The 21699-nt window shown below is 45.7% G+C and overlaps 1 protein-coding gene across 1 annotated transcript in view; it reads right to left on the bottom strand.

Moving 5' to 3' along the window:
• Positions 1–21699, bottom strand: part of FRAS1 (Fraser extracellular matrix complex subunit 1) — a 1313599-nt gene that overhangs the window by 852819 nt on the left and 439081 nt on the right. The window contains exon 12 of the mRNA XM_078676362.1: positions 3799–4004. Within this exon, the coding sequence (XP_078532488.1) occupies positions 3799–4004 (206 nt within the window). The remainder of the gene's footprint in view (positions 1–3798; positions 4005–21699) is intronic.

Below are 21699 nucleotides of genomic sequence, written 5' to 3'. Positions count from 1 at the left end.
GTAACTGGACATTGATTACTCACATGTGAGTGCTTCGGCAATCCACAAAGCAGTCCGGCTCCTTATTCACATCGAGGGGGAGGCTGAGGTCGACGTCGGCTGGGGATACAACCGGCATCCGAGGAGGCGGCGGAGGTGTAGTCACTGGATTCGGCAACGGAGGAGGTGTCACAAGGTCGACCTGTGCCGATCCGGATCCAGGCCTGGATCCCTGGGGGCCCTGCAGCGCCAAAGCTGCCGGAATCGAGCCGAGTCCGCGGGGCCCGGAGGCGGGCCAGCGGAGTCAGGCTGCCCAAAGGTAGAATGGAGGGCTTTCTAAAAGCAACAAAGTTGGGAAGGGGTCGCCCCTGCCCCCAGGAAGGGAGGGAGGCTCCGAGTCAACCCAACAGGCTCCACCAGCAACCTTCCTCAACCTGTGTCGCGTCGGCCGATGGACGGGGAGAACACGAAGAGCGATGGTGCTTCTTCACCTTCTTTTTGTGCTTCGACTTACCCGAAGGCGAAGACTTCGACGAGGAATAATGGTGATGACTCCGCGACCGGTCCTGCGACCTCCCTCTTGACCGGGACCTCGAGTATAGAGTCCTCGAAACGCGTCGGCATACAGCTTAAAGCTTTACCTGAAATGCAAATTATATATATATATATATATATATATATATATATATATATATATATATATATATATATATATATATATATATATATATATATATATATATATATATATCCCAGCATTACCTCCTTCATGTTTCAAAAGAGGTACCGAAACTTGGCAGAGTTGCGTTTAAAATCTTTAATGGACAGACAGCACAAAGGTAAGAGGCAGTCAATCCCAACGTTTCTGCTCTTGTCGAGCCTTGATCACGGGAGGCAGTCTCATTTTGAAAACGACCCACGTGGTTTTCCCATTTATCTCTGTGGGCGGTATTTTCACTTAAGAGCGCGCACAGGGAAAAGTCTTCAAATTGAAAGGTGAATAGCGCTGTCTTTTCTTCCTTTGCAGATGACTATAATGCCCAAACACCTCTTAAATAATGTACTTACCTGAGCGCTGTAAGCCAAGTCTGCCCACTAACACAGTTCGTTTTTCAGTGTCACTCACTTTTCAAAGCGCTGCTCCAGCCAGCAGTTTCGGAAAAATTCCTTCTGCTCCCAACTCGAAACACACAGTAAACACGTTCACAAGGGGCAAGCAGGTCAGGCTCCAACCAGTAAATCCAAACATCGTGCCCCACGACACGAGCCTGAACCTTGAGGTGCACCGACACTAAGTGAACAAGAAGCCCTCAGCTGGTAAATCAGCCCCTTCTAACATAGCCCTAAACATTTCACCTCCAGGTGTAATTGATTTTTTTTTAAAGCATTCTTGAATGTGAGAGCTGGAAAGCGAATGCATAATATTGGAGGTCAGGTAATGCCAACCCTCCTTTTTCCCTCCTCCTCCTGAGCTTTTTCCACGCCAATCTGGTGGCTCTATATTTCCATATAAAAGAGTTAATCTCCCGTTGACACTTATCTAACTGCTTGGTGTCAAAAGCCAAAGGGATAGAATTGAATAAAAATTGTGAATTTGGCCAAGATGGACATCTTCACTAAATTTATCCTACTCAAGATGGATAAGGGGAGGTAAGCCCAGACCTTTAACTGCTTCTGACATACCGTAAATACCTGATCAAGATTGTATTCGGGAATTCTCCCTACCTCCTGAATAATACTAATCCCCAGATACCGCAAGGTGGAGGCGACATTCAATTGTGTATTGCCAATATTCCAGGCTCAAATGACAATCATATAAATGTAATAAACAAACACTCATGTAAGGAGTTCGAAAAGAATGAAAGAAATGAGTCTCTCCATGTTAACATTTCAAATATGCAAGGCAAATTACAAAAGGTTATAAAAAGTTGTGAAGATCCTCATTAATGTTCAACCCATTCAGAAATCTAGTATCAAGGGCCAAAATAAAATGAGTTTCTTTCTGTCGGAGTAACTTCTCACGATTTCCAACCCGTCCAGGGTTAGGAACGGAACTTAAGACAGTATATTCTAAGACCTTAAGTTTGCTATCATGTACAGACTTAAATTGTCTGGCCACTGGATAGTTGCTATCTGAATTGACGATGGCCCTAACATGCTGCAAAATGCATTTATAAACAGGAAGCTTTGTGCTGCCAATATATTCTAGATCGCACATACATTTAAGTTTGTATACCCGACATGTCAGATGTTCCTGTATTGCGATCTTTTCCTCACTAAATGCTGTAGAATAGTGAGTACTGTTGTTAGCAAATGTGCAAGCACGACATGATGTACATTTGAAAACACCCATTTTAGACAACCAAGATTTCTTTTACGTAGTACCTCTGGCATCGTTCTATCCAGGGCATCCCGCATTGAGGGTGCCCGTCTAAAGGTAACTGCTGGCTGGCAAGGCATAATAGGGCCCAAGATATTATCAGTCAAAATAATGGGCCATTCAGAGCATATAATACGCAAAATGGATTTTTCTTGAGTACAAAAAGTTGTTATCAGGCGAACTGGGCATTCTTGAATGTTATCAGTGCCTGGCATAATGGTTACTTTTAGGCTTGTCTGTAATAGCTCATCCCTGTGTCTACCCGTAGCTTTGAGCAGGGCTTTGTCTAATATGCACTTTGTATAGCCTCTTTTAAGAAATCTCTGAAAAGCTTCCGATAGACACTTGTCAGCAACTGTTTCACAACTGCAAATACAACAAATTCGAATGAATTCACCGTACGGAATACTGTTTATTGTATGCCTCGGATGTGAAGTCTGGGCGTGGAGAATTGAGTTGCCCGCAGTTGACTTACGGTGCAGTCTGGTTTGGAGAACATTAGCTTCAACATACTTTAAAACGTCCAAAAATTCAGCTGAACTGTTATTAATGGATGCCATAAATCTAAGGTTAAGATCATTAACATTGATATCATTCACAAAAGCAGATGCCTCCTCCTTTGACCCCATGCAAATGATACAAACGTCATCTATATAACGCCAATAATGGATTATATGTTTCCACCAGCGGTGGCAAGTGGTTCGGAGCACATGCTTCTCCCACCAGCCAACATGTAAACATGAATAACCGGGGGAGAAGCATGAGCCCATCGCCACCCCGCGTAACTGCTGGAAGATCTCATTTTGAAATTGGAAAAAGTTTGTGTTGAGGCAAATCTCAATTATCTCCATTAGCATATTGTTGTGCTCTCTTAGACTAACATCACGGCTGTCTAGAAAGTACCTGGTTGCCCTAATACCGTGCTGATGGTTAATACTGGTATTAACGGATTCTATATCCATCACAACCAATAGATAATCAGGACAGCAATTCACAATTTTGATTTTGTTCAAGAAGTCAGTAGTGTCTTTCAGATAGGAAGGTAAACCTGTTACATGGGGCTAGAGAAAAAAAGCAACGTATTTGGAAACATTCTCATTCATGCTTCCTTGAGCTGAGATAATTGGCCTTCCAGGAACCGGAGTAATCATCATGTGGACTTTCGGTAGAAAATAGAGGACCGGAGTAATTGGATGTTCTACATTTAGAAATTTCAACTCCTCTTTTGTTAATAGCCCACTCCTCTGCCAATGGTGGATTTTTTTACGAGTTCTTTCTTCACTTTGTCGCATTTCATTTTTGGAAGATTGTATGTAGCAAGAGGTATCGGATAAGTGTCTTTCTGATTCATGTATTTATATATACATACATACACACACACACACCCACACTAGGGAAGAGATTTTTGTTGTCTTTGTCAGAGTTCAATTTTCACTTACCTCTTCTCCTTTTAAAAATGTAATGCATGATTCATCTGAATTCCTCCTCTCCTCGAAGTCCTGCACGACAGCTGCAGTCAGAGCCTGAGTGCAGCACCTTACTGATGACTCAAAACTCAAGTCTCCAACACGAAAGATTGGAAGGTTGAGGACACTCTCCTTTTCTCTAATTACATATAGCTCCTTGCCAAACTGCATACTAGGTACTAAGGATAAAATAAATAAAAATGTTAGTGTTACCATGGTGTGCAGCAGAGGAGGATAAGGCATACAAAAGCACTTTGTAGAGCATAAAACATAATCCAGCAAAACATTAGCTCGATATTGCAGAACTGTGTACTATCTAGAACAGTTTTATACTGGATTATAAAGCAGCTAGTGTCACAAATGTAATTTTCCAGTTCAATTGGCTGTGCAGGCATTAAGACATTTACACCATTTTACATTGAGGACCTGGGCATGTCCTTTTAAAAGCGGGGTAGGATGGATTTTGCCGCCAAAGTTTGATTTAAGATATAGAAAATATACAAAAACATTTCAGCTGATTTTGGTCAAGGATTTTTTTGTCATTTGTGAGAAAGTGCCCTCTTTCTTGCATGGTATGCCCCCAATGTTTGCTTAATTGCTGATGTTTGACTGACTGTGCCCTGGGCTCCTGCTAATCAGGTACCCAGGGCCTATGTTCCTTCCCTAAAATTGCATTGAAGCCTAAACCCAATTGGCATCTCTGGCCACATGTCAAACCCTGCTAAATGGTACCACAAGTACCCAGGGCACTGTTACCAGAGAAGGCCCCTAAGGGCTGCAGCACTTATTGTGCCACCCTTAGAGGTGCTGTACCCTGACACATACACACTGCCTTTGCAGGCTACATGTCTTGGTGCAGAACAAAGTGAAGAGTCGACATGGCACACATCTCTGTGTGCCATGCCCACAAACCACTGCCCTGGCATAGATCAGTCACTCCTCTGGCAGGGTGCACTAAACCAGTGGTGAGGGTACAAGTGCATGAGCCCTGTGCCCCTACAGTACCCAAGTCCATTCTTGGGCATTGTAAGTGCAGTGCTGCCATTAGGAGTATATGGTGCTGTGAGTTTGTCATTACAAACTCCACAACACAATAATGGCTGCACTGAAGACTGGGAAGTTTGGTATCAAACTTCTCAGCACATTAAACCCACACTGATGCCAGCGCGGGATTCAATGTAAAATGCACAACAGAGGGCATCTTAGAGATGCCCCCTGAAACTCAACCAACGTCTAGTGACCCGACTGAGTGGCTGCTAAGGCTACAACCAACAAACAGGTTTCTGGACCCCTGGGTCTAGAGCCTGCTGCTCTCTGGCCTGAAACAATGCGCATCCTGGGACGAGGTGCCAAGCCTCCTCCCCCAGGACGGGCAGGGTTCACGAAGGGGACGCATCAAAAGCATCAGTAGCGGTCGGGAGTAGGAGTTTCTGCAGGGCGGTGACGTGGGCAGGGGGAGGGTCAGGGTGGGGGGGTAGTAATGTATGGATTACGGAGTTTAAAAAGTAAGTAAACATTTAAATAAATACAACGAATTTCGTTGCGCGCACTGCATCGCATTTGGATTACTACCCCCCACCCTGCCCCTCCCCTTCCCCACGTCACCGCCCAGCAGAAACTCCTACTGCCGACTGCTACTGAAAAGCATGCCGCCTTTGTGAGCTTCCCCAGACCATTTTCTGCTTACAGCAACTGGTCCCCACTGGTTCTACCCCCCCACTTTGGGCGGGAGAACCGGCGGGTAAAACAAGTGAGGGAAAGAGGTGGGCCCACCTCTGCCAACTCTACCCCGCAGGTGGGGGAGGCAAGGTGGAGCACTACTCTCAGTCCACACCATCTTGAAGATGGGGGGACCTAGCCAACCAGAGACAGGCTCCTGCCTGGGTGGCACTATATGGGGTGTACCCACCCCAGGGAAGGGACCCCGTGCAGCCACGCCCTACAGGCCTGTCTCCCCTCGAACCTGCTCCTGCGAAATCCCAGTGTGTCCTGCAGCCAGCAACCTTGAAAACCCCAGAGGACCTGCCTGCCTTCACTTCCAAAGACTGCTTCTCCCGTGAACACCGAATTTGTTTAACTGCAACCTCTGGCAGCAGCCGGAGACCACGAACCCAGCCCACTCTGCACCCGCTGAACCCGTCCCGAGCGGGAAAACACCACGGGGAGGTCACCCCGGCGATCCTGAACCGAGATCCGGCGACCCCTAACCTGCCTCAAGCCAACATCTGCTTCCTAAATCCAGAAGGCCCCCCCTGACCACGACCCGGAGCTTGGAAGAAGATCCAACCCCAAAAGGCACCCCTGCACCAGACTCCCCACGGCCTTGTGTACCCAAATCAACGGTGCCTAACCAACCCTTACTTTCCCAACTTACCTCTCAGAGTGGTGGTCGCACCCAGAAGCCCTTCGTCTCCCTGCCTGCAGTGCTTTTGCAAACCAGAGGTTCTCTATTGAAAACAGCAGGACACCTGACCTCGAAACAGCACCTTGCACCCGGCTGCCCAAGTGCCGCTGAGGGTGCATCTTTTGTGCTACTTTGTTTCCCCATTTGCCCTGACCTAAACCCTAGGAGCTTTGCTCCCATAGCCCAGTGGCCTGCTTGCCGGCAGCCACCAACCGGAGGCCCCCTATCCCGCATTGGATAACACTGGGCCTCAACACTCTGAACCCGGCAGCCCTAGTGTCGCTGAGGGTGCAACAAGAGTGCATCACTGCGCATGGGAGACCTCTGAGTCTAACCCCAGAACCTTAACTCCCACAGTCGATAACTGAGTGGCTGCTTAGGCTGCCACCACCAGACATGTTTCAGGACCCCATAACCACCATAACTGAGCTGTGCTCATCTCCGGGGTGACGCAAACCATATCGTCAAAAAGAGCCTCGTGTTTTGGATCCATTGGCTGCCCAGTTCCTCTTACAACTGACTCATTCGAAGGCGCAGAATGGTACCAAGGGAATGCGTGAAGACATCATCCCTAGCACGGAATTGAAGAGGCGACCAAAAAGGGAATTTTTCCTCGCACTAGATGGGCCAAGTGCAGTAATCTAGTCAGTCTTTCTGTAGTTGGATATACTTTGTTAGGCACTACTTCTACTTCCAGGGTAGACCCTAGGAACGTTATTCTTTTGGATGGCTGAAGGGCTGACTTTTCCGGATTCAGGGTAAGGCCCAATATGCTAAAAAGATGTATGCAGGCGTTGGTTGCCCTATGTGCAGATTGATGGGAAGATGCTTTGACGAGCCAATTGTCAAGCTATGTAAAGACTTGTTTTTTTCCTGTCTTAAGAATGCAGCTACTGGTGATAGCCACTTTGTGAAAAAGCAAGGGGTGGACTTGAGGCTGAATGTAAGGACCATGAACCAATAATGACTGCCGTCTACTCTGAATCTTAAGAGTTTTTGATGGCGTGGATGTATCGGGACATGAAAATAAGCATCTTGGAGATCTAATGTTTTGATAGAATCTCCCTGCTTTAGAAGTTGTAGGATATTTTGGAGTGTGACCAAGCAAAATGTCTATTTCCAGAGATATTTGTTCAGTTTTCTAAAGTCCAAGATAGTTATCCATTTCACTGACTTCTTCCGGTCTAAGAAAAAACGGGGAAAAAAATCTTCCTTTCTGGTTTCTAGCGACTCGTTATGGGCCCTTTGCTGAGCATGGTCTGGACTTCTAACCTGAGAAGATGCAGATATTTTGGCGGGGACTTCTGGGACAGAGTAAGAGGTGGTCTTTTAATCAATTCTAATGTGTGGTCATTAGATCCAATACACATTGGTCTGTTATTTTCCTTCAGTCATGGAAGTGACTAGATATTTTGCCTCCAAGGTATGCCTGCGGGGGATGGAGATGTAGCCAGGGCCTGCAGTTCGTCACTGTTGAGGTCCTGTGTCTTTGCCCTGATGACAAGGGCTTCTTCTCTGGGCATGTCTCGTGTAGGCTGTCTGAGGAGGCTGTAGCTGCTGGTACTGTAGAAAAAACTGTTGTGACCGAGACTGGTATGATAAGTCCCTTTATTGTTAATAACTTCCTCTGTAGGAGAATTGCCCTCTACCTCGTGCGCCACGAAAAGGCATTTTATGATACCGCAGGGTACCCAGTGACTAGGCGGTATCTGTGTCCATTTTTATGGATTAGAGGATGTTCTCAACATGGTTTCGAAAGAGGGCTTCACCATCACACGGGATCTTACTTTGCACATCTGGTCTGAGGGAAGCCAACCATACCTCCGTAGGACTGCTGAGCCTGCCAGTTGTCAAAACCTTGAGGACACAATGTCCACGGCGCAGTCAATTTTGGAGGAGGTACTTTCTCCTTCCTGTAAGATGTTCTTAGCCTCAGCTTTAACGTCACCTGGGAGACAGTCAAGATAAGGTGTGATATCTAACCACAAGTGGCGGTCATTTCTTCCAAGCACTGACAAAGAGTTTGATGCTTGCACTGTATGTGCTGGCATTGAAGAAAAATGTTTCCCGATGTTGACCAGGCGCCTACCTTCTTTATCAGCAGGTGCGGAGATTGGCTCAGATACATTCTTATAACAGTTCTGTGCCACCTGGGTGATTACAGAGTGAGGTTTGGAATGCCCAATGATGCATGCAGGAGAATCTTCCAGGGCTTTATATTTTTTGTCCAAGCGTGGCAATACTGCAGCCATTGAGGCTGGGTCTTTATCCCTTTTCCCCGAACATAATCCACAATGGGAATAGCCCTGACACTATCTGAAGGGTTCCTTAAAGTCATATAAGATGCAAACAATTTGCTTCGTCGTCATGGAAAGATCAAACCTCTTTGCCGCTCTCTCCAGGAGATTATGGAAAAGGGAGAGAGGGTAATTTGTGGGTGCTGGTGTTGGGATGACAGTGTTGGAATGAGGTAAGTATTCCACTCAGTGTGGACATCTCGAAGTTCCCCCTCTTCCCTCTTGTCATCGGAAGACTAGGTATGAAGCACTGGCAATATAAACTGTGGGGTATGCCTTGTGGAGGTGGCTACGGGTATGTTTCTTAGGGGTTGTGGAGTGGCTGGTTGCACTGAAAGAGTCTTCAGAGGCGTCTTAGTGAAGTGATTATAGGTGGAAAGTGTTTATGGTAATCCGCCAACATCACCTCTATGTCTGAAACCAATGCCCTTGGTACGTATACCACCTCCTGATACTGTTGATGAAGCTGTTCCTGGTAAAGTAAACCTCTTGTTGATCCCAAACGAACCATCTTTTCTGAGCCACCCTCATTCAGTAGATGACTTTGTTTAGGGATGTATGCTCTAGTATTAAGTATGTTGTTTTTCCCATCTCTTTTGGTCTTTACTGAAATTGTTCTCTCTTCGATGAGGTCATCGACAGCGGTTTCACCTACACTGCTGCTGGAACTGGTGTCACCATTGATGGTGTTGTCTCAGTCGACGAAGCAGAGACCAGTTTGACAGTTGACGGGATGAGCATTATAGATTGTATCATCGACAATGTTGACATGATCGACGGTGATTTGATGACAATCACAGCTGTCACAACTGCCGTGGTCTGTGTTGTAGTCGACGGTGGACTCGTCAAAGATCTCTCAGTTGACAGTGACGATAACAGTTTTTGGAATTTGTGAGACACATGAGGTGGAGATGTAGGAGGCTCAGACCATGTTTCTTTAGGCTTTTATTAAAAAAACATTGTTTTTTATGTTTTTCTGAGGGATTACGTTCTGTATGAGATTTTTCTGACCAACTTCATTCCTTGTGAGACTCATGGGGGTCTTTTTAGTAGATTTCCTGGGAGGTTCATAGGGAGTGCGAACTTCTGACCTCTCCCTCTCCTTTTTGTTAATTTTCCTGTAAGATGGGGAAGAATCCTTACTGTTACCCTCAGAAACAGGGACCTTCTCAGCCTTAAGCTTCTGGAGCCACAACATTAGGCTCCCTTCTCTTTCCTTTAGGGTTTTGGAAGAAAAGGTACAACATACCTTACAATGCTGCACTCTGTTGGATGGATAAAGGCAGTACATGCAATAATGGTGCTGATTTTCTAAATGACGTCTTTTCTTGCAACAGGTCCCACATGATCTAAAAGGAAAATGCTACTTACCAGTATGCATCTGTTCTTGGCATGTAGAGCTGCAGAGTTACACACTGTGCATAGATGGCCACCTAGTGTTGGGCCCGGAAGTTTGCAGTTTGTTTTTGTTATAGAAAAGTCTTTGGAAGTCACAGGATAGGTGACTCCTCCCTTGGATCATACTGCGCATGGGCATAGGCTCCATCCCCATATTGTTTTTCGCCATTAGGGAAGTGATGGAGTCTTACAAGAAAGTAGTGATGTCCATGTAATTTGTATCTAATTAAGATAATACTGGAACAGATAAAGGTAGCCGGGGAGGCGGGTGGGCGTGTGTAACTCTGCAGCTCTACATGCCAAGAACAGATGCATACTGGTAAGTAGCATTTTCCGTTCGAGGCATATGAGCTGCAGATTACACACTGTGCATAGATTGTATAGCAGTATCCACCTGTAGCGGCGACCACCAGTATCTGTTACAGTTGTTTGAAACAGAGTTTTTAGTACAGCCTGGCCCACAGTGCCTTGTTGTTTAGTTTGCACATCTACACAATAGCGTTTTGTGAATGTGTGCGGTGTAGAACATTTAGCTGCTTTGCATATATCATCTAGGGGAATGTTCCCTAAAAATGCCATTGAAGCCCCTATTATCCTTGTAGAATGGGCTTTAGGAGGAATATATAATGTACGTTTAGCTTGGTGGTAACAAATTTGTATGCATTTAACAATCCACCTAGCTATCCCAGATTTTGATATGGGGTATCTTTATATGGTGGTTAAAAAGACACAAAAAGTTGTTTAGTTTTACGAAAAGTTTGTGTCCTTTCAATGTAGTAAAGCAATGCTCTTTTGACATCCAAGGTGTGAAGAGCTCTTTCTGCAACTGTTTGTGGCTGCGAGACAAAAAAGGGCAGCTCAACAGACTGATTCAGATGGAAGGGTGAAATGACTTTTGGAAGGAATTTAGGATTAGTACGTAGAACCACTTTATTATGATGCATTTGCAGAAAGGGTTCTTGAATGGTAAATGCTTGTAGTTCACTAACTCTTCTGAGAGAAGTAATAGCTACTAGGAAAGCTACTTTCCAAGCTAGGAATTGCAATTCGCATTTATGTAACGGTTCAAAGGGGGGTTCCATTAAGCGTGTGAGAACAATGTTTAAGTTCCAAACTGGTGAAGGTGGTGTTCTGGGAGGGATTATTCTTTTGAGTCCTTCCATGAAAGCCTTTATGGCAGGTACTCTGAAAAGAGATAAATGTTGTCCGTTTTGTAAGTATGCTGCAATGGCCGCAAGGTGTAGTCTGATGGACTTGTACGCTAAATTACACTTTTGAAGGTGTAATAGGTATCCTATGATGTGTTGAATAGACACATCTAAAGGATTTATGTGGTTGTTTTGACCGTACATTACAAACCGTTTCCACTTAGCTGCATAACATGCTCTAGTGGTGGGACGTCTAGCTTCTTTAATAACGTTCATACAGTCAGACTCTCCAGGAATTCGCGATTTGCAAAATAATAGCGAAATCGGCACTTTTGCAAAAAGGCCGCGCTTTTTACAAAAGTGCCTGCGAAATCGGGTGTTGCAAGCACCTCGGGGGGCTGATTAGTGGTAATCGTCGTCAATTGCTAACATACCGCAGGACCCAGCGCCTCCAGTTCACATCAAAGAGATAGAGCGCTGTGATAAGAGAACACGCAGGAGTCACCAGGAGCAGGAAGGGTTTCAAAAGTGATAGTTTTCAACCGCTCTTAAATGGCATTGTGGACATACTCTGGGCACGTGTTAGGTCTGGTTGGATGCAGCTTGCATAATATTCGGAGTTAAAGTGGTGTTTTTGACATTTCACTGAAGGTGGTTTTTTTTTGTGCTTCTTGCCATGTGTCTGTTTTCATTTTGCGCTGTTAGAAAGACATTCAGTCTAGAGAAGTAATTTGAGTTTAGCGGTGCATTAATTAACCATCTTTCGCACACTCGTGGGCAGTGATTTACAGCCTCGAAAGTTTGAGGCCTACTGAGATTAAGATACCCACTTCCTCTTCACAGACGGGTGTTGTTACAGCTTGGAGTGATTCTGCCGCTTCTGCATCTGTTATGAACAGGTACATTTATGCCCCCCGTTTCTAGTAAGCACAATATGGACCCTTTACATGTTTATTTGAGTACTATTAGGGATTATTCCTTTTTAACCTTTCTTTAGGCTTACTTAAATCGTGGTTGTGTTCCAGACGTTTGGCGTATTTGGCACCAAATATTTGGCTCTTTCAGTATGGCATTATTGAAGGGCTTGTGAGTTTTCACATGGTTGCATCCAATTTACTCAGAATTTCTTTTGCGAGGATTAGCAATTACCTGTCTCAGAATGATGCATGCTCTTGTTGACCCGTTGACCTCCTTTCCACCTTTATATAATTTCAATCAGTTTACCTTTGTGTTGCCTTTTATATAATGACCATCTCCATAGGCTTAAATCGGTCTGCTCCCGTGCATTCTGCTTCTCTTATACAATGTCCATGTTCACAGGCTTTTTGCGGGCTCTGTTATTCAGAATAATAGGTATCTGGGATATTTCTTCAAATACCAGACATTATAGACAATTTAACATTACGAAGTGCCACGTCATTTGTTCCTTTCAGAGTGGTGATTTTGTTGTTGAGTCGGTGAGTCTTTTTTTCGGCTTTAAATAAAGGTATTTAGTCTGCCCTCTCTGTTCATATAATGTTCATGTTCACAGGCATTCTGCTGGCGTACCGTTATTCATTACAGTGGGCATTTGGAACATTACCACACATCTCTTTAAAGTGGCTTATGTCCGCAACGATAAACAATGGATTTAACACAGATCTCTTGACCGGGGTGAATGTTTGATTTGCTCTGCATTCCATCCATCATCTTTGTGCCTTTTGCTGTCTCACGGTAAATTATTAGCCAATAGCTCACTTCTGCAGGGCTACTCTTATTGTTTCTCAACACGCCGAGTGCACTTGCCACAACATGGGCTTGCTTCGTCTTGTGCTGATTGTCTCTTTCATCAGTAATCTGTTTTATGGTTGGGCTACTTGCTCCTTACCAGTGTATAAGAGCTTTATTTTGCTTAATTTATTTCTATCTCCACATGGCCCTCCTACAATCACTAGGTTAGCCACTAGTGTTCACTTCCTTTAATCCTTGGCGATCCAAGCCTGACATAGTGTCTTTCACTATTTTTCTTTTTTACTCTTTGAGGTACTTAAGGTATTAGGGCACATGGCATCACTTGGATGTTTGCATGTCTCTCTTTGTTGTAACTATGCCTGCCTTGGATTCTGGTCTGTTTTTTTGGTGCTGCGATCTGTTGAAGTCGCTGATCAATTAGGGGCTACACAGTGCAGTGATACAAGTCTTTGCGTCGCTCTGCATTGGGCCCTGTGCAGTCTCCGATCAGGAGCAGAGGTGTACTGAAATCAAGGTTCTGTGTTGGATTAGGTGAAGCTCCCAATGAGAAGCCATGCTGTGCTGTGATGCATGGATCTGCGTCAATCTGCTGGGGAACTGGTGAAACCCTTAGGTCAGCCGGGAGAGTACACTCTGACTCCAAGCAAGGATCCAGGACCGTAAGGACAGCCCTTGGGGTTAGGACTCACTCCCACAGAAGCATCAGGATGAACAGCAAGCCTGTGCTATTGTGCTTGGCTTAAACTATGCTCCAAAATGTTTCACACAGTAGAATATAGCAAAAAAACACTCTCAGACACTTTAAACATGCCTATTTCAAATTGAAATACTCTGCTAAAACAGTTTTCATTGATTTAAGATTGAAAAGGAACGATTATGAGTAAAATAAAATGCCGCAAAAATGCCGCAAAATTTCCATTTTTGTGCCGCAAAATTTCCATTTTTGTGCCGCAAAATTTGCTAATCTATGCCGCAATATCCTGGGGGGTCTGTACAGTCTGGAGGGAGGTTAAGGTAACCAAACTCTATGACTTCAGGAGCCAGATCGCAAGGTTGAGCTGCGCTGGGTCCGGGTGTCTGATCTCTCAATGGTTCTGTGTTAATAGGCGTGGAGATAGGCTTAGTTTCTGGTGTGGTACTACAGAAAGTTGCAGCAGCGTGTTGTACCACAGTTGTCTGGCCCAAGTTGGAGCAACTAGAATAAGTGTTAGGGAATGTTGCTGTAGTTTGCATACCACTAATGGAAGTAGTGGGAGAGGAGGAAAAGCGAACGCAAATTTTCCAGGCCAGTTCATCCATATCGCATTGCCTTTGGACAGTGGGTGTGGATATCTGGCGGCGATTTTGGGCATTTTGCATTTTCGTGGGTGGCTAAGAGGTCTATCTGAGGTTGTCCCCACAGTTGAAAGAACGGTTGAAGAACTTGTGGATGAAGTTCCCACTCGTGGATCTGCTGTGTCTGTTGACTTAGCAGATCTGCCATGGTGTTTTGTATTCCTGGAACATGTTGGGCTAAGAGGAAGATGTTTAGTGGTATAGCCCATCTCCATAGCTGCTGCGCTAACTGAGAGAGCTGCAGAGAGTGCGTCCCCCCTTGTTGATTTATGTAATACATTGCTGTCATATTGTCTGTGCGGACTAAGACAGCTTTGCCTGACATTTGAGTTTGAAATGCTTTTAGGGCTAGAAAGACAGCTAGTAACTCCAAGTGGTTGATGTGGAGTAACCTTTGTTGCAGTGTCCACCTGCCTTGCATGGTGTGATGCAGTAGGTGAGCTCCCCGGCCGGAGAGCGATGCGTCCGCTGTTATGACTATTTGAGGAACTGGCTCTAGAAACGGTCGGCCTTTTGAAAGCTTTTTGGTGTTCCACCATTGCAGAGAATGATGAGTCCGACTGTCTACCAACACTAGGTCTGTTAATTGACCATGAGCCTGGTTCTAATGTCGTGCTAAGCACTCTTGAAGTGGACGCATTTGTAGTCTTGCGTGAGGTACTATGAATATGCAAGATGCCATCATTCCTATGAGCTGCATGAACACTCGAGCTGGAAGCGAGTGTTGCAGTTTGAATTTTGTTAGGAGAGTTTGTACACTTGTTATCCTGGCTGGGGAGGGATACGCTAGTGTTAATTGGGTGTTTATTGTAGCGCCCAGATATTGTTGTACATGTGACGGTTGCAGATGTGACTTGGTGTGATTTACTGTGAATCCCAAGACGTGGAGCAGTTGAATTGTGGCGTGAGTGTGTCGTACACACTGGCTGTATGAGCTGGCTTTTATGAGCCAGTCGTCTACATATGGGAAGACGTGAATATGCTGTCTTCTTAAGTGTGCTGCAACTACTGCTAGGCATTTGGTAAACACCCTTGGTGCTGTTGTGACTCCGAATGGGAGTACTTTGAATTGGTAGTGCTGACCGTCTAGTACAAATCTGAGATATTTTCTGTGCGCTGTTTGGATAGGGATGTGGACGTAGGCGTCCTTGAGATCCAGAGTGACAATGAAGTCGTCTTGTAAAAGGAGCGGAAGGACCGGTTGGAGTGTGACCCTATGAAAGTGGTCTGACTGTATGTACAGGTTTAGGGGTCTGAGGTCTAGGATAGGCCTTAGAGATCCGTCCTTCTTTGGAATTAAGAAATACGGGGAGTATACTCCTTTGTTTTGCTGAAGCTTTGGAACTATTTCTATTGCATTTTTCTGCAGGAGGGATAGAACCTCCTGTCTGAGCAGTATCAGATGTTCTTGTGACATTGGACGCTGTCTGGGTGGTATGTTTGGGGGGGTAGATGTTAGTTCGAGACAGTGACCTGACTTAATTATTTGTAGCACCCACCTGTCTGATGTGATGTTTTCCCAGGCTGGTAGGTATTGTTGTAGTCTTCCCCTGACAGGAGTGGAATGAGGCGAGGGAAGGGGAGGGAAGTCATTGGGTAGGGGTGGAGGCAGAGCGGGAGTTGTTGTTCTTACCTCTGCCCTTATTGTTGTTACCTCTGTAACCACCCCTTTGGTAGCCCCTACTATCGGTGGATTGTGTAGGGGCTTTATAAGAGGTAGAGGGTGTGTCTGAAGAGTATCCCCTGGTGGCGCCTCTGTAAGATGAGCGGCGAAATGACCGTTTGGCTCCCATAGATTTGGCTGTATCTGTATCCTTTTTCATCTTTTCAAGGGATACATCTACATTAGGTCCGAATAAGTGTTGCTCATCAAAGGGCTGGTTAAGTATAGCACTTTAAACATCAGGTTTGAATCCTGAAATGCGAAGCCATGCGTGTCTACGCAACAAAATACTGGTATTAACTGCTCTGGAGGCAGTGCTGCTGCATCTAGTGCACAACGAATAGAGGTGTTTGTAATATTTTTCCCTTCTTGGATAAGCTCATTTGCTCTGTCTTTATATCTATCAGGGAGGTGTTGCATTAATGATTCTAATTCATCGTAATGTGCCCTGCCATATCTTGCGAATAATGCTTGTGTATTGGCAATACACCACATGTTTGCTGCTTGAAATGCAGTTCTTTTCCCTGATGCGTCAAGGAGCTTAGACTCTTTATCTGGTAGGGGAGCTTCACCTGATGTTTGCGAATTTGCTCTTTTGCGTGCATTGGAAACCACAAGCGAGTCTACTGGCACCGGGACTTTAATATATGCTGGGTCTGAAGGGGCAGCTTTATATTTCTTCTCTATTCGTAGGTTAATGACCCGAGTTCTAACTGGGTCTTTGAAGACTTCAGGAGCATGCTTAATCACTCCTTTAAGCATGGGTAAAATGGATGAGGACCTTTGTGCATTATCAAAGGTATCCATTAGGAAGTCTTCATCTACAGGGTCTGTATGCAGGTCTACCCCAGTCAACGCTCCATTGCCATATTACCTCACCTTGTTTTACCAGGAATTGGGAGCCCGGACACGACAGGAGCCCAGAGACGCCATCCCAGCCGTGAGGGGAACGGCGCGGCGTGTTTGTGTGCTGGTGGGGCAGTTAAGGACCACAAGTCCCAGAAGTCTCGGCGAGGCGCAGGGGAAGTGACGCTGCTAGAGGGCGTCTGAGGCCCTCATAACCGGCCCGGCCCTCCCGCAGCGCAAGACGCACGCGCCCGTCGAAGCCAGGAGGAGGCTGGGCTGGGCCAGCCCCTTTATATTGACATTTTGTCTCCCCCCGTAAAGTGGTTAGGTACTTTCTATCATTCCGGTGGTGTATTTATACTGAACCTTGTGTCTATTTTCTGGTGCATAAATTGTCAGCTACATTAGGTTATGAGCAAAGGCAACGATAAGGGGGGAGGGGGCTCACGGGTAGTGGGAACCCTCAATGCATTTTTAATTAGAGCAGAATTGGTATTGTGCCGGGAAATTGAATTAACCCAAAGGCACCTTTCACTGGACCATCGTCGTTCTTCTATTGGTGTTCCCACGACTGGCTCATTGCTTTTGTTAGAGCCAGCTGGATCTATCGACAATAGAGATGGCCAAGGGGATGCACCGCTCCTTCAGGGACCATTAATGTCTTTACCAGAGCCATCTGAGTTTGACTCTCATAAAGAGGGGGACGTATCCCCTATCCACCACTCCCCCCCAAAATACGGACACGCCAGCAATGTTTGAATAAAACTATTAGGGGTAAAGCGGGTAGAATTGCGGCCACCTTACAACAGGCCAGCAAAGTGTCAAAAAATGGGTGTGGCACACGGGGAAAGAAGGGGAGTGCGCGTGAGGCTGCTAGTTCATGTGCACATAGTTTGTTGGATATTAGCACACAGGTACGGTCTGAGCAGGTGCCCTGTGATTTGGAAAATCGAATTGTATCTTAACTTGAGGAGATGCTTTTGGAATTACTGACACCAATTTCCTCTAAAGTTTCTGACATAGATTCCAGGTTGGATAGAATTGAAAATCCGCTATTTCCCCTTGTACGTAACTCATTGACTGGAGGATCTAGTGATTCTATTGCCCCAATTGGGATCTCGGGGGCTGTGTCTAACAAGACCCCTACAGTGGCTGATGTGGGGGGTATTGTAGCCATCCAGGCCCCCGTGGTGCACACAGGTGGCAAGCAAGTTACGCTCTCTAAAGATAGACCAAGGGATGACCCGAGTAGCGATATAAATGAGGTCCCGCGGTGGGGTGACCGTGCACGTCAGCACAAAACAGACAGGTTAAATCTTCCCCCCGAGGCGACCCCATATACTGTCATCTTGACAAATGTTCCCCCCCTGCAGAGTGGTGCGGATGAACACTGGATGTTTTTGCGAAATAAGGCGCTACGCCACGTAAATAATCTGACAGGTTTGGGGAGTCATTTATTTAAAGAATTCAAAATGACACGTAGGATCCCCTGGGTAGGGAACTCTGTCAAAACCAGCAGAGGGGACTGTGTGATTTTGAATTTTGCCTCACCGCAGATTGTTAAGTTGATCTTGGATAGGGCTGGAACTAGGCTTTGCGTAGAGGATGGCATTGGTGTTTTACCTTTAGGTTTTTTTTATAGAGACTCCCTAGCAGCGATGAATGAAAGTTCGGAACGCAGGCAACTTCCACAGGCCCGGGGTCCTCGTGACTTCTTTGTACCCATTCAAAACAGATTTGAGGTATTCTCAAATCTGGAAGAGATTGATTGACTAGCGACCCCAGGAACATCAAATATTGCTGTTCAGTTGAACGGGGTCCGAATGAAGGAATCATTAGCAGCAAGTACCTCTTCCAAAGAGACGGTGGGTCTTGATGAAATTATTGAGGGTACCAAGATTCTAACTTGGATTATTCCAGGCCTAAGAAACAAATTAGATGATGTCCTATGGAGAAACTCTTTATGTGGGGCCGACATCATTGGGTTGCAGGAAACATGGGACACTGAGAACTTGGTATGCTTAGATGGTTATACGTCTTACTTTGCCCCAGCAATTGCCTCTAGTATGGGGAGGGCGAAGGGTGGGTTAGTGACTCTGATCTCTGCATCTATTTCAGGTACCCACACTAAATTGGATACAGGCTCACCATACTGTTTGGTAGTGCAAATCGCTTCTACTCATGTGGGCACCATTTTGATTATTAATTTTTATAATTCATTTGATAGAGTTACTGCCACAGAACACCTTGCTAGTCTGAATTATTTTCTTGACACATACAGAGAAGATAACACAGACCTTTATTCGGTTATTGTTTTAGGAGATTTTAATGTGCATGGCTGCCCTAAGAACTGTCAGGTCATGGACAGCTTAGGTCCACCAGACCAGGGGGACATCCACTTTGAGCATTCCTCGCAGGGAGAATTTCTGGAAGCGCTAATGGCTGAAAATGGATTAATACATGCTTGCAAATCGAAAGGGGCTGCACCTACTTTTAAAGGGAATAGCACATCATCAACTATTGATTACATTTTCATTAGTTCCTTGTTGGGCGCCAAGGTATGTGGATATACTGCATTTTGGTCCACATTCAGTGACCATAATCCGGTGGTTTTGACCATTGTGGATGTGGTCAAGAAATCTGATATATGTAACAGGAAGATAGTTAAACTAGACATCCGGCCCACAGATCAAGACCGCAGAATTAGGTGGTGTCAAGTAGTACCTGAGGATTTTCATACCAACCTATTAACTAAGGTTGGAGCCGAAACGGCGCATTAGCATGAACGAACATGCAGGGGACAAGGAGGTTTTAGAGGCTTACATCAAAATCTGTTCACAGGTTGCTAGTGATCTTACACGGCTGGGTAGGGCGCAAGATATAGCCGGGGAGGTGTGGTTTGATCATAACTGCTCGTTAGCTCATCGGAAATTGTTGGTGGCTCTGAAACAAAATCCAGTGGATAAGTCTATTGTGCCAGCCCTAAGGAAAGCCTATAAAGTAGCACTGGAGAATAGAAGACGAGAAATCAGAGGCGAGGCATGGGATGAGCTAACATCTACTGATGTTCTTAAAAATAGCTCTAAATTTTGGGCAGTGGTCAATAAACCTTTTTTTCAAGATTCCTGTAATAGCCAATTAGATTGTGGTATCCAGGAACAAGTTTGGTGCTCCAATTTTAAATCAGTATATGAAGGAGCAGACCCCGGGAGGGGTGGTTAAATCCTTACCCATGCATGACTCTTTTACCGAATCGGTCACTGAGTTAGAGGTGGCAGAGGCCATCAGCCAGATGACATGTAATAAGGCTCCCGGACCAGATGGCGTCCCAGCCGACCTTTTTAAATCGGATGTCAGGACATGGTCAAAGGTTCTGTGTAATGTTTTAAATAAGATGTGCAAATCAGGATTGCCGGGTACTTGGTTTGAATCGGTAATAGTACCTATTTTTAACAAGGGAAAACCAGGGGACCCCAGTTGTTACCGACCCATTTCCCTTATTGATTCCGCTGTTAAGATGCTGGGTCGGGTGATTTTAAGCAAGCTTACAATGTGGTTGGCAGAAACTAATACCCTCTCGGGCCTGCAATTTGGTTTTAGGAAAGGTCGGGGCACAATCTATCAAAGTCTCAACCTACAACTACTAATTGGAAAGTACACAATCGCCAAAAAGGGCTCCTTATACTTCGCTTTTATGGACCTTTCCTCGGCCTTTGATCGTGTGAATAGGTCCAAATTATGGGTGATGCTCCTTCACTTGGGTGTGGACAAAAACATTGTGCACTTCCTTGCTGACCTGCATAGGGACTTATCTGCCACAGTGAGATATGATCGCAGGGGGAACTGTACAGGGAAGATTTGCATTGTTAATGGTGTTAGGCAGGGGTGCATTTTGGCCCCCCTGCTCTTTACCCTGTACATTAACGATTTAGGTTCTGTTTTGTCCGAGGCTTGCAAGGAAATACCGAGGGTAGGCAAACGATTAATTCCGGCATTGTTGTATACGGACGATGCCGCCCTTTTAGCACGTATAGCGGTAGGGTCGCAAAGCCTTTTAAATTCGTTTTCTGCTTTTATGAAATCTATAGACCTCAGTGTCAACTTCTCTAAATCACACGTCATGATGGTTGGCACTAAAGTGAAAGGGGTAAAAACCTTGCATTGTGAAGGGAATGTGTTGTCTAGGGTATCTACTTTTCCATACTTAGGCGTTATTTTTGATGACAAGGGCACATGGTCTCCCCAAATAATAGCTAAACGAAATGTATTGGCTAGATCGGCAGTCACGAGAGGTCGCTTGGCAGTCACGAGAGGTCGCTAGAGAGCTGTGACGGGTGCCTTCTGACCTCAGAACGCCATTCCGACCGGACGCCGATCGGACGCCGAGCCACTGAACTTGCTGCCACGGTGCTTTTGCTTCTGCCTCTACCGCACCTCATAAGCCTCGAAGCCTAAAGCCTGCACTGCACTGCATTACCCGTACCCGTGTTTTGCTTCGCACGGGTGCACGGGTACACGCTTCCCGCGTTACCACCTGGACCACCTGGGGCCGAGGTTACCAGCTTGTTCGGCGTGCCGTTGCCGATTGCCGTTCCACTTGCACCAGCGGCGGAGGCGGCGGCACCGACACGATAGCGGGGAGGAAAGCAGTGGCTCCTTCAACAGAGGCGGTGGACAAGGCGAGGGCGAGTGCGAGGTGCATCTAACTGTGACACCAGCAGAAACGTGGACGAGGTAAGCCGGCTTGCACAGACAGGCAAAATAGACCGTCCAGTAAATTATCAGCGAGTTCACAAAGACTAGTGAACTGCGGGGCTGTTTATGGGCAGCTCTAACTGAGCCCACAAAAATCCTAGCCCACTAAAGCCTATTGAAGTTCACTGAAGTCCACTAAAACTGTAGCTGGCCCACTTTTATTGAATTCATCCTTTTCTTTCATGGGATTGTGCATGGAAATATGGACTAACTGACTGTTTTAACCAGTATCACCAGGGAAAAGTCCCAGTTTGTTTTGAAGTCCCAGTTTGTTTTTGAAGTCAAATACTTTCTCTG

This window comes from Lissotriton helveticus, chromosome 2_1, assembly GCF_964261635.1.
Source record: "Lissotriton helveticus chromosome 2_1, aLisHel1.1, whole genome shotgun sequence".
NCBI lineage: Eukaryota > Metazoa > Chordata > Amphibia > Caudata > Salamandridae > Lissotriton > Lissotriton helveticus.
The sequence above is the reverse complement of the archived record's forward strand: the minus strand, read 5'-3'. Positions and strand labels throughout refer to the sequence as shown.